The following is a 14,099-nucleotide window of genomic DNA, read 5'->3' on the forward strand; positions in this document are numbered from 1 at the left end:
TTGGTTGATCACTGGCATGTTTACAGATGCTGAATTTTGGGCATCAGTGTCCTTGTTCACTGATTTTCTACCAGTCTAAATGCACATTTTTAAAGCTCTAGCATTTCTATTGCATAGACACTGTTTTAAGATAGAAGTACCTGTATTGAAAACTCACAGACAAAACATTCATTTACGTTACTTTTGATATTTTTTTCAACAAAGGTAAAAGATTTTGACAAATATTCCAGACACACTCTAATTGGTGAAACAAGGACTACGCTGAAAGATCTAAAAGTTTCTGAAACTTTGGAATTTGATGAAGATTTGCAGGAGAAAACAAAGGTATCATAATGTATTGTATGTGTTAGTGTGTGTGCGTGTGTATGTAAATATATCTATATATATCTATCTATATATATATATATATATATATATATATGTGTGTATATATATATATATATATATATATATATATATATATATATATATATATATATATATATATACATATATACATATATATATATATATATATATATATATATATAGATAGATATATTTACATACACACGCACACACACTAACACATATATATACACAGTATATATAGACGTGTGTGAAAAAAATCCTGTAAAGTAAGAAAGCATAAAAAAAATAGAAGTGTTTCTACTTTATTTGTATCAATTAATAAAATGCAAAGTGAATGAACAAAAAAATAAATCTTTGCATTCAAAACAGCATCATCATAACCTTACTACTTCTAGGTACACTTGCTCACAGTTTTTGAATGAGAGCAAGAGCAAACATTTTGGAGAACTACAAGTACATCTCAATAAATTAGAAAATCATCAAAAAGTTAATTTAGTTCAGTAATTTATTACAAAAAGGGAAACGCATATATTATATAGAGTCATTACACACAGAGGGATCTATTCCTATATATTATATATAGTCATTACACACAGAGGGATCTTATTTCAAGTGTTTATTTCTGTTAATGTTGATGATTATGGCTTACAGATAATGCAAACCCAACAGTCATTATCTCAAAAAAGTAGAATAATTACTACAAAACACCTGAAAAGGTTTCCTAAACATTTAAAATGGTCCCTTAGTCTGGTTCAGTAGGCTACACAATCATGGGGAAGACTGTAGACTTGACATATATACAGAAGGCATTTATTGACACACTCCACAAAGAGGGTATGCCACAAAAGGTCATGCTAAAGAAGCTGGCTGCTGTATCCAAGCATATTAATGGATAGTTGAGTGGAAGGAAAAAGTGTGGTAGAAAAAGGTGCACAAGCAACCGGGATAACCGCAGCCTTGATAAGATTATTAAGAAAAAGCCATTTATAATTTGGGGGAGAGTCACAAGGAGTGGACGCTGCTGGAGTCAGTGCTTTAAGAGCCACCACACACAGACGTATCCAGGACATGGGCTACAAGTGTCACATTCCTCTGTGTGTAATGATGACTCTATATAATATATGTGGTTCCCTTTTTGTATTGAATTACTGAAATAAATGAACTTTTTGATGATATTCTAATTTATTGAGCTGCACTCTTCTCCATATGAGGCTTGTGCAAATCCTTCTGTCTCTTCACGTGATCACAGACAAACTGATGATTAGGGCTCTGATCACTTCCAGGACTCCTTGTTCTTTTAGGCTGACGATAATGCTTAATGACATTGTGCATTTCCTTTAGATTAGTGACATTTGATAATGCTACATGTGTATCAGCTGTGTTTTATATCTTTTAAAAAGTTAATGAGTAACATTTTGTACTGTTGATCTTGGACTAATCCAGGTTTCTTGGTCTAGCCTTTATCATAAAGATATGAGAACATAGGCCCATTGTGAGAAAGTTTACTATCTGACTTAAGCTGGGTTCACACTAAACGACAGCGACAACGACGTCGCTGTTACGTCACCATTTTCGGTGACGTAACAGCGACCTTGTAAGTCGCTGTTATGATCGCTGCTTAGCTGTCAAACACAGCAGAAGTAGCGATCATAAGGTCGCTGTGCTACATGTTCAGAGAGCAGGGAGCCGCGCTTAGCGCTGGCTCCTTTCTCTCCTGCAGCACACATCGGGTTAATTAACCCGATGTGTGCTGCAGCTACATGTCACAGTTCAGAGAGCAGGGAGCCGCGCTTAGCGCTGGCTCCTTGCTCTCCTGCAGCACACATCGGGTTAATTAACCCGATGTGTGCTGCAGCTACATGTCACAGTTCAGAGAGCAGGGAGCCGCGCGCACTGCTTAGCGCTGGCTCCTTGCTCTCCTTGCTACAGTACATATCGGGTTAATTACCCGATGCATACTGCAGCCACATGTCACAGTGCAGGAGCCGGCACTGGCAGCAAGGGCGGCGGAGGCTGGTAACCAGCGTAAACATCGGGTAACCAGGGAAAGGTCTTCCCTTGGTTACCCGATGTTTACGCTGGTTACAGCTTACCGCAGCTGCCAGTGCCGGCTCCTGATCGCTTCATTTCGTCGCTCTCTCGCTGTCACACACAGCGATGTGTGTGTCACAGCGGGAGAGTGACGACCAAAAAATGAAGCTGGACATTCAGCAACGACCGGCGACCTCACAGCAGGGGCCAGGTCGTTGCTGCATGTCACACACAGCGACAGCGACGGGACGTCGCTGCAACGTCACAGAAAATGGTGACGTAGCAGCGACGTCGTTGTCGTTGTCGCTGTGTGTGACACCAGCTTTAGCTTTGCCTGTGCGTTATCGAGTGTCAGATTTGTAAAATTTGACTTTCGCAGAGCTGCTTACTAATTAGGCCATAGACAAATAAATAAAATGAAATATTCTCTTTAGCATTAGTTCTATTCTTAAACCACATCTACAGTTGTGAAAAATTTAAATGTAACATCTTATGATGCATAATTGTTATAAAATCCACGTGGATTCAGGGGCGCAACGATAGCGGTCGCAGAGATTGTGACACTGACTGACCTCGGCAGGGTTAGGGGCCCGGCGCCCGCCCTGCAGAGAAGCAGCCGACTCCTCTCTGTGAATGAGGAGCTGCACTATTCAGCAGCAGACCATATGGACGCTATGGGGCCCGTGAGTCAGGGGGGCCCGGTGCCAGCGGTGGCACCGAGCCCCCCTCGCCTGCGGGCCTTTGCCCGTCATCGCACAAAGTAATAATGAAGGATGGAGGAGAGTGCTGCGCTCCAGCCTTCTTCATTATGCACTTTTGCCTGCGCTCGACATCTCACTGCAGCAGAGCACGGGGTAAGTCACTACTGTGCGACTGCTGTGCTGACACTGTGGAGCGCAGGATGGGAGGACGCTCTGACCGGAGCAGCGGGGGAATAAGGAGAGGTGAGGACTTGTTCATTTTTTTTTTAATCAATGAGTACGCGGTGGCCAGAAGCCTCTGGGGTGCATTACACGGTATTGGGACTGCATAGTATAATATGAAGGACTATAGGGTTGCATTATAATATATGGATTCCTATGGGTGTGCATTAAACAGTATATGGGCTGCATAATACAATATGAAGGACTATGGGGACTGCATTATAATATATGAAGGGTTATGTGAGGCCCATTATACTCTATGGAAGGCTTTGTGGGTGCCATTATAGTATTTGGAGAGCTATATATGAGGGGGAACAAAGAAAAAAGCATGGGATGTCAAAGTTTTGTGCTCTTTCCCTCAGCACCCAGCTTTCCCATGTTCTGATATTATAGGAAAGCTGGGTGCTGAGGCAGAGATGTATATCAGAGCATGGGATAGCTACATGCTGAGGGAAAGATGTATAGCAGAGCATCGGGAAGGTGTGTGCTGAGGACAAGATGGATATCAGAACATAGGAAAGCTAGGTGCTGAAGGAAAGATGTATATCAGAGCATGGGATAGCTACATGCTGAGGGAAAGATGTATAGCAGAGCATCGGGAAGGTGTGTGCTGAGGACAAGATGGATATCAGAACATAGGAAAGCTAGGTGCTGAAGGAAAGATGTATATCAGAGCATGGGATAGCTGCATGCTGAGGGAAAGATGTATAGCAGAGCATGGGAAAGCTGGGTGCTGAGGGAAAGATGTATATCAGAGCATGGGAAAGCTGGGTGCTGAGGGAAAGATGTATAGCAGAGCATGGGATAGCTGCATGCTGAGGGAAAGATGTATAGCAGAGCATGGGAAAGCTGGGTGCTGAGGGAAAGATGTATATCAGAGCATGGGATAGCTGCATGCTTAGGGAAAGATGTATAGCAGAGCATGGGGAAGGTGTGTGCTGAGGGAAAGATGTATATCAGAACATAGGAAAGCTGCATGCTTAGGGAAAGATGTATAGCAGAGCATGGGGAAGCTGGGTGCTGAGGGAAAGATGTATATCAGAGCATGGGATAGCTGCATGCTTAGGGAAAGATGTATAGCAGAGCATGGGAAAGCTGCATGCTTAGGGAAAGATGTATAGCAGAGCATGGGGAAGGTGTGTGCTGAGGACAAGATGGATATCAGAACATAGGAAAGTTGGGTGCTGATAGAAAGAGGGACTTCAGATCATGGGAAAAAGGAGTGCTGAGGGTAAAGAGCCAAGTGTCTTTCGATGTACAGTTGGCGGGAGGGGGGGGGGTGGGGGGTCCTCAGTACACACAACATTGTTGGTTATAAGTGACTTAGGGACAAAATGTAGAATTGGTGGAGGAAGGTTGAACTAGATGGACCTAGGTCTTTTTTCAGCCTAAGTAACTATGTAATTGCTGACAACCCAGCATGCTCATGCAAACGATTGGGCGGCTGAACTGGTACTCACTGTGTCCCTACTCCCTAGGACACAGTGAATGGCAGATTTGTGGCAATGGGGTTTTATATGAGTGGGCACAACACCAATTATATGCACTTACTGTATTTGCTTCAAGTGTAACCAATGTGATTGTGGATGATGAACCTTGCCAGAGAGAAGTACTTCAAACTTGGAGGGGATGAACCATCACCACTATCAAACAGATATATCTCTCGGGCATGGAATGTAACAAAACCACAATGTATGTAGTTAAAGAGAAATTATCTTCTGGCAATTTCTCATATTACTTGACAAGTAGACTTATGAGCCCAGGAAATGGTAGTAATAATATAAAACCTTGTCAATTAAGACTTTTTCTGCAACTACATTCACTGTACCTTCAAGATGTCCATTTGATATTGTTGGCTGTCCACCAGTTCCTATTTTCAATATACAGTGTGTCCACCCATATCCTGTCCACCGCCATTAACTTGAGAACGGCGGCAGCTATAGGAATAGAAGTGGTGTCTAGGTATAGTAAACTAACCATGCGCAATGAAATCACCTATAGCGCCACCTGGTGGAAAACAACGGAGTTAGTATTTTTATCTTGAAAACGGAACGAGATAGAGAAAAAAAGTTAATTAAAAAGTTGTAGGGCATCATCAATTCAATACGAATCGACACCTTGCATACAGAAATGCTATGATATGAAACCAATGAACCCTCCAAAACATTGAATGCTGGTTACGCATATGGCGCTAATTTAACTTTGATGCTCAAAGTGGCCCCCGTCAGCTGCAATGCATATCTGGACTCTGGACAGCATACTGTATCTTGCTGCACGTTGTGCAATATGGTAGGTGACACGTTTGCACAAGCATCTGTGTTCTGATACTATTGATACTATTGTTAATATCCATTATGTTAGACTCTTCATCAAAGAAAGCAGACAATCTCAAAAGAAATTAGATCCCCCCACTAAAAAAAAAAAATCACACCACTCACTCACCAGACAACAAAAAATTACAGTTGGTAAGTGCCGATGGTGATTGGGCTCTCACACAGAGATCTGCGTCAATGTCAGGTCCATCTGTTCCAGCTGCATTACACTGCAGCTCTCACAAACAGATGGAGTACCAGTATCACTCCAGATGAGTGATACTGGTTCCAGTCAGCAGGGGGTGCCAGCCGCTGTTGAACACAGGTGAACCTGACAGCAATGCAGATTTGTATGTGAGAGCCCATTCACTTGCCAACATTAATTTTTTGGTGTCTGGTAAGTGCGATTCTTTTAGGTGGTGTCTGCTTTCTTTTGGGGGTAAACTTAGCAGTACATAGAGAATAATAAATGTAAACAGGTAATTTAAACCTTTGTAAATATGTTATTTTATCCACCACTATAGGACTGTCTGCACCATAAGAATAGCAGATCAGATAAGAAAATGTGCATCTGAACCAGGAATAGGATTAACACAAAATGTTGATGTTTCAGAATATGATGACATGTAATACATACTATACTCTCACCTACTGTATCCTCACCCATCCCCTGTAGACTGTGAGCCCTCGCGGGCAGGGTCCTCTTGTCTGTACCTGTCTGTGCCTTGTATTGTTTATGATTATTGTACTTGTCCCTCATGGGAAAATATAAGACTTCCCCTGAAAATAAGTCGTAGCGCATTTTTCGGAGCACAAATAATAAAAGATCCTGTAATTTGGTGGAAACATGGAATACTCATTGTGAGATTCTATTGACAGTGCTGCCATCTAGTGGCCATATCTAGTGTTGCAGACTTTGGTTATTTTTTCCTGAGTGTGACATCTTATATATTGAAATATTCCAGGCGTAAGTCTTACTATTATTATTTTTTAGTACTTACTATATTTTCTAACCTGGTGTACCCAGTCAGGATGAACTATTTAATGTAGCGTGTACATTTACCATCCTAGGACGTGCAACTATTTAACTTTACTGTATGTGCATTTGACATTTTGGTAGTCCGTTCCAAAAAATTGAAAGTAAATGACTTTTTGTATTATTGGTGGTATTTAATTGTCTGGAGTGATATCATCTGTGTTAACTCTCCTATGTTTCCATGTATGTATTTTATCTGATTTCATTAATACAAATTTAAATTTAGTAATTTTCTTTTGATTATACGTTGTGCATATTTAATGTAGGTCATATATAATTTCCAAATGCTCCAGGGAAAATAATTATGTTTTCGGGTATCTTTGCAGTTTCAAACTGTTAATAAGTTACCGCTATGGCTATGAAAAAAGCTTACGATTCAAGGGGGATTTACTGATCTTAATTTATTGAACGTTTTGAACTGTATAAAAATGGGTTCCAATTAGTGATAAGTGAGCCCTACCATGCACGGGTGCTTGGAACTCAAATTGAGCAGGTCAGACTAGCATACGGGCGTGATTCGAGAACCAAGTATAATGGAAGTGATTTGGGAATATAATTACTTTTCCAGAAGATCTTTTTAAAAATGTTTGAGTTTCCCATTGAGTTCCATTATACTCAGTACTCCAGTCAAGAAGTCAGAGCGTCCACCTGCTCGATAAGAGTACCAAGCACCCGAGCATGGTAGTGCTCACTCATCACTAGTTACGAGTACCGAGCATGGTAGTGCCCGCTCATCACTAGTTACGAGTACTGAGTATCCGAGCATGGTAGTGCCCGCTCATCACTAGTTACGAGTACTGAGTATCCGAGCATGGTAGTGCCCGTTCATCAGTAGTTACGAGTATCGAGCACCTGAGCATGGTAGTGCCCGTTCATCACTAGTTACGAGTACCGAGCACCTGAGCATGGTAGTGCTCACTCATCACTAGTTACGAATACCAAGCACCCAAGCATGGTAGTGCCCACTCATCACTAGTTACAAGTATCGAGCACCCAAGCATGGTAGTGCCCACTCATCACTAGTTACGAGTACCGAGCACCCGAGCATGGTAGTGCCCGCTCATCACTAGTTACAAGTACTGAGCACCCGAGCATGGTAGTGCCTGCTCATCATTATGAGTACTGAGCACCCGAGCATGGTAGTGCCCGCTCATCACTAGTTACAAGTACTGAGCATCCGACCATGGTAGTGCCCGCTCATCACTAGTTACCAGTACTGAGCACCCGAGCATGGTAGTGCCCGCTCATCACTAGTTACAAGTACTGAGCATCCGACCATGGTAGTGCCCACTCATCACTAGTTATTAGTATCGAGCACCGGAGCATGGTATTGCTCACTCATCACTAGTTATGAGTACCGAGCACCCGAGCATGGTAGTGCCCGCTCATCACTAGTTACGAGTACTGAGCATCCGAGCATGGTAGTGCCCGCTCATCAATAGTTACGAGTATCGAGTACCTGAGCATGGTAGTGCTCATTCATCACTAGTTACGAGTACCGAGCATGGTAGTGCTCGCTCATCACTAGTTACGAGTACCAAGCACCCGAGCATGGTAGTGTTCACTCATCACTAGTTACCAGTACTGAGCACCCGAGCATGGTAGTGCCCACTCATCAATAGTTACGAGTACAGAGCACATCACTAGTTCTAATCCATTCTACTTAATTATACACCATTGTCTTATGTTTTTTGCGTTTTTGTTTTTACTTCAATGATTGATTGCTCTCAGTGAGAGAAACAAAATTAAAATTTTGTAGTTGTGATACCTTTTAATGGCTAACTAAAATATAAATAAAATATGATGTTATAAATGTGTTTTTACTTCAGGACATTATTGGAGAGGTCCTCGTCTCACTGAAATGTCTTCCAACAGCACAGAAAATAGAAGTTGGGCTACTAAAGTTTAAAACAAGCTCATCTAGCGTTATTAAGGAGAGGGGTATGTATTTTATTAGGAGGCTTAACTATGAAGCAATATATCAAATGCCATATCCGATGTGTATAGCATTGATCACGTTAAAGAATTGTAATACATTCACTGTATCAGTCTAGGGTCATGGTGCTGATTTATTAAGGATGAGGCTTTCTATGCCATCTTAGTCTGGCACCTCGTGTGACTGGGGGGCTGGTGTAATCTTCTGTTGGAATATATGCCTCTTTTTTTACATAAATTATTATGGAATTGTTGGGCGCCTATGACCTGCCCTATCAAAGATCCAACAACTTTTCAAAAAGTTGATTGAGCTGGCTGGGACTGACGAAAAAATGGCAAAAGTCGCAAAATATTTGTGCAACTTTGAATTGCAGAAAAAGTTTGTGAGATATCAGCCAGTTTTACATCAGAAAACTAGATGAGTGTTCAGATTTTTGTATAGTGGTAACACTTGAGCCCAAAAACCCCACCAACAGTCTTTCTAGCCGCTCTAAATATTTCCACAACCCATTGAAATAAGACTTCATTGTTATTTATCTGTCTGATTTGACCAGAGTACTCCAGATGCTTTAGAGAGGAAAACATATTTTTCTGCAGAACTGTCACAATGTGACTTTAGGAAACCGAGAGACAGGGTTTCCTATGCTGTCGCTCATTTTAGGGTTCCCTAGGCTATCCCTAACCTCAGAGTTACCCCTAATAGTTGAGATGCCGAAGTCATGCGCCTGGCTAACCTCCTGACCAGAACTGATCTTATTCCCCCCTCCCACCTGGGAAGGAAAGTGTAGTAGGGTTGGAAACACAAATAAAGACAGACAGGGGCTAAATGACAACTCTGACTCGCTACAAATTGTCCCTCCAGTGAGGAAGGAGACAAACTCTAGCGCCACCTACTGCAGCTTTAAGTCCCCTCACAGGCAGCCAGACTAGTTGGTCAGGTCTCCATAAGGAGAATAGTCTTCCCCATGACTCACTACATACACACAAGAGCCAACAATGAGAAACTCAGGAGAAAAGCAAGAGCAGGGAGGTAGGGACAAAAAGGCAACAAAGGTTAACTCCACAACTGCATGCAATTACTACAACCACCAATTAGTTTGGATCACAACTTCTCACCCATCCGACTAAGATAAACTATAGCTGCTACCAGTGGCGTAACTAGAGTTTGAGGGGCCCTGGTGCAAAATTTGGACCGGGGCCCCCCTCCACCTACACCGACACTAAGGGTACGGGATAATGACGCTGACACTTGGCTCTTACCCTCAGCACCCAGATTTCCCATGATCTGAAATCCATCTTGTCCTCAGCACTCAGCTTTCCCATGCTATGCTATACATCATTCCCTCAGCACCCAGCTTTCCCATATCAGAACATGCCTTTTCCCTCAGCACAAAACGTTCCCATCCCATTCTTGTATCTTTGTCCCCCCTCGTATATAGTTCTCCAAATACAATAATGCCTGGATAGCCTTCTATATAGTATAAAGGGTCCCACATAACCCTTCATATATTAGAATTCAGCTCCATAGTCCTCCATGTATTAAAATGCATTTCCCATAGTTCTCCATGTATTATAATTCACCCCACAGTCCTCCATGTATAAGTAGCCCTCATAGCCCTCCAATTATAATGAATTTACCAAAGTTCTCCATGTATTATAATTCACCCCATAGTTCTCCATATGTTATAATTCACTCCATAGTTCTCCATATATTAGAATGCACCCCATAGTACTTCATATATTATACTGCACCACATAGTCCTCCATGTTTTATAACGCACCCCCATAGTCCATGTATAAGGTAGCCTTCATAGTCCTCCATATATTATAATGTAGCCCCCATAGTCCTATATGTATTATAATGCAGCCCCATAATACCTTCATATTGTGTTATGCAGCCCCATACTCCTCCATGTATAATGTGTATAATGCACCCATATAGTCCATGTATAAGGTGTCCATCATGTTGTATAATGCAGCCCCATAGACCTCCATATAAATTCAGCCAGCCCCCCATGCTCCATGTATAATGCAGACGCTCCATGTATAATGCAGCCAGCCCCTCATGCTCCATGTATAATGCAGGCAGCCTCCCCCATACTCCAAGTATAATGAAGGCAGCCCCCCATGCTTCATGTATAATGCAGGGAGCCCCTCCATGCTCCATGTATAATGCAGGGAGCCCCCCCATGCTCCCTGTATAATGCAAGCTGCCCCCATGCTCCCTGTATAATGCAAGCTGCCCCCATGCTCCCTGTATAATGCAATCGGCCCCATGCTCCATGTATAATGCAAGCTGCCCCCATGCACCATGTATAATGCAAGCTGCCCCATGCTCCATGTATAATGCAGTCCCCCATGGCCACCGTATACACGCTGATTTAATAAAAAATAAATAAAAAAAAGTTCTTCTTACCTCTCCTCGTTCCAGTGCTGCTCTGTCCTCAGCTCTCCTCCGTTCCCCTGCTGCTGCCGTCGGCGTCCTCCCGTCCTGCGCCCTGTGCTCTGAGCACAGCCGACGCACAGGAGTGACGTCACCGCACGGGGGGGGGAGGATGGAGCGTGGAGCTGCACTGGCCGCTCCACGATAAATTGTTCCTGTGCGCAATGACGGGGGAGGGGGGCCCGGTGCAGCCGCCGCCGCCGCTGACACGGGGGAGGGGGGCCCGATGTCAGCGGCGGCCCGGCACCGGGTCATATACCGGCCGCGTGGTCTGCCCTAGATCAGCGCAGTTCCTCTCACAGAAAGGAGCTGGCTGATGATCTGCCGGGCGGCCGCGGGCCCCTAAGCTGACGGGCCCGGTCGCAGTCGCGACCTCTGTGACCGCGATAGTTACGCCACTGGCTGCTACTAATGGAAGTGTCCATCCAGCATATATAGGAGGGGAGCAGATATGATTGGCTCTCCCACAACATGTGATCAAAGATGACTCACAAGCAGACTAGCAGAGATTAAGTCTTGATAGCCTGCCTATAAACTACCAATCTGTTGGTTGATGTCTGAGTCATCCTGCGCTGATTACAGAACTTGGAGAAGTTATCAGGTGGAGTGTCAGAATCCGTAGTATGAACATACCTTGACGCCACCATTACAGTCGGTGAAGTTAGTGAAAACCTCCATGTGACAAGAACCTACCAAGTTTTAAAAAGTATGTCCCATGATAACTATCTTTATCATTAAGATATATCGTCATGTACAATGGATGGACCTCCACTAATCAGACATTGGGAGCATATTTAGTAAACCTCTTTGATTCTTTTGCAGAATCTGTCAAGCCAGTCTTGAGTTGGACGTCCTGTGCTGTGTTGGAAAATGTGAAATAAGATTTTGGTAAAATTCAAACACCCCGTTTGGTTGGAGGTGGCTCTGTTTTTAAGAAAAGCCCAAACATAGTAAAAATATATCAGTTGTACATTCATCCCCATTTCCCAAAAAAGTTGGGACGCTGTGTAAAGTGTAAAGAAAACAAGGGTACAATGATTTAGAAATATCTTCTAACCATATTTTATTAACAGCAGAACATAAAAAAACAGATCACAAGTTGAACATTAGATATTTTTCCATGTCATTTCAAAAAATAACTAATTTAGAAATCGAAGGCAGCAAAAAATCTGAAAAAGAGTTGGGGTAAAATGTTGGAAAAGTATAAATGAAAAAGAGCTAGAGAGTCAATTTTCAACTAAGGGTGGCTTTACATGCTGCGATAGCCAACCCGATATCGCTAGCATGAGACCCGCCCCCATCGTTTGTGTGCGACGGACATATCGCTGCCCGTCCCGCACAAAATCGCGCACCCCCGTCACACGTACTTACCTGTCCTTCGACGTTGCTGTGACCGGCGAACCACCTCCTTTCTAAGGGGGCGGTCCGTTGAGTATCACAGCAACGTCACTAAGCGGCTGCCCAATGAAAGCGGAGGGGCGGAGATGAGCAGGACGTAACATCCCGCCCACCTCCTTCCTTCCGCATTGTGGCCGGAGGCAGGTAAGGAGATGATCCTCGTTCCTGCGGCGTCACATGTAGCGATGTGTGCTGCCGCAGGGACGAGGATCAACTTCGCCCCAGCGACAGCAGCGATAACTGGCAGCGGACCCCCATGTCAACGAGGAGCGATTTTGGACGTTTTTGCAATGATCCAAAATCGCTCCTAGGATTCACACACTACAACATCGCTACAAAATCCGTGACCCCAACGAGATCGCTGTAGCGGAATCGTAGCGTGTAAAGCCCGCTTAAGTCACATATTAAAGAGCAAAAACAAAGTCTCTATGGATTTATTATGCCTGGAACTTTTAACGTCCTATTATATAATCTCATTATTTTTGCATTTCTTTTTAGATGTATACGCAAGAATCGATGTATTTAGCAATCAACATAAGCAAAAGCATCAGAAATCAAGTCTACGAGCAAAATCAAAAGTGACCGTGTTCAATGAAACTTTTCTTTTTAGTCTTCCTGACCCGGGTAACACTCACTGCTTGATTCTTATCTCTCTGTATGAAACGGTGTCCACTGGGAAGAAGCTTATTGGGCAAACCACACTGGGCAACCAGAAGACTAACTTAAGGCATCATCATTGGGATTTAATGATACAGACTCTACGTCAGCCGGTAGCTGACTGGCATCCTCTATATATTTAATGCGATAACGCAGAAGATTGCTGTCCATTTCTGTTACTGTGACCTAGATTGTTAGCTTTGTGGACAAAGGTTCTTCACGTGACTCCTTGGATTCTAGGCAATTCTAGAGGATTCCTAAAGAGAAAAGAATTAAGACTGTTTATATACAGATGTTATATTTAGGTAGAATCAATTAAAGAACATTATGGAAAGTGGCAGTATCAAAGTAATGGACGGGTAATAGAATTCCAATAGAAAAGCATGGTGTTACACTGATAAAATGTATGCTTTATGTGCATTTTGTTGTGTAATATAAGAATAAATGGCTGTCCACCATTAGTTATATGACCACCTGTGCATCCCTAACCTTTTAAACCCAATATATACAACTCTTGCAACTGATATACTTTAGATTGGTTGCCTTAAAAGTAATGCTTGTGTGTCTAAAATACAGTGTGCGTGTGTGTGTGTATATATATATATATATATATATATATATATATATATATATATATATATATATATATATATACAGACCAAAAGTTTGGACACACCTCATTCAAAGAGTTTTCATTATTTTCAGGACTCTGAAAATTGTAGATTCACATTGAAGGCATCAAAACTATAAATGAAAACATGTGGAATGAAATACTTAACAAAGTGTGAAACAACTGAAAATATGTCTTATATTCTAGGTTCTTCAAAGTAGCCACCTTTTGCTTTGATTACTGCTTTGCACACTCTTGGCATTCTCTTGATGAGCTTCAAGAGGTAGTCACCGGAAATGGTTTTCCAACAGTCTTGAAGGAGTTCCCAGAGATGCTTAGCATTTGTTGGCCCTTTTGCCTTCACTCTACGGTCCAGTTCACCCCAAACCATCTCGATTGGGTT

At 42.7% G+C, this 14,099-nt stretch overlaps 1 protein-coding gene across 3 annotated transcripts in view; it reads left to right on the plus strand.

Moving 5' to 3' along the window:
* LOC142254941 (synaptotagmin-2-like) overlaps nucleotides 1-13,640 on the plus strand; it is a 106,898-nt gene extending 93,258 nt beyond the window's left edge. For all 3 annotated transcript variants that reach the window (XM_075326310.1, XM_075326313.1, XM_075326311.1), the window contains 3 exons: nucleotides 205-324; nucleotides 8,483-8,594; nucleotides 12,928-13,640. In XM_075326310.1, the coding sequence (XP_075182425.1) occupies nucleotides 205-324; nucleotides 8,483-8,594; nucleotides 12,928-13,229 (534 nt within the window). In that variant the 3' untranslated portion in view covers nucleotides 13,230-13,640. The remainder of the gene's footprint in view (nucleotides 1-204; nucleotides 325-8,482; nucleotides 8,595-12,927) is intronic.
* The last annotated feature ends 459 nt before the right edge of the window (nucleotides 13,641-14,099 follow it).

The sequence above is a fragment of the Anomaloglossus baeobatrachus genome, chromosome 10 (assembly GCF_048569485.1).
Source record: "Anomaloglossus baeobatrachus isolate aAnoBae1 chromosome 10, aAnoBae1.hap1, whole genome shotgun sequence".
NCBI lineage: Eukaryota > Metazoa > Chordata > Amphibia > Anura > Aromobatidae > Anomaloglossus > Anomaloglossus baeobatrachus.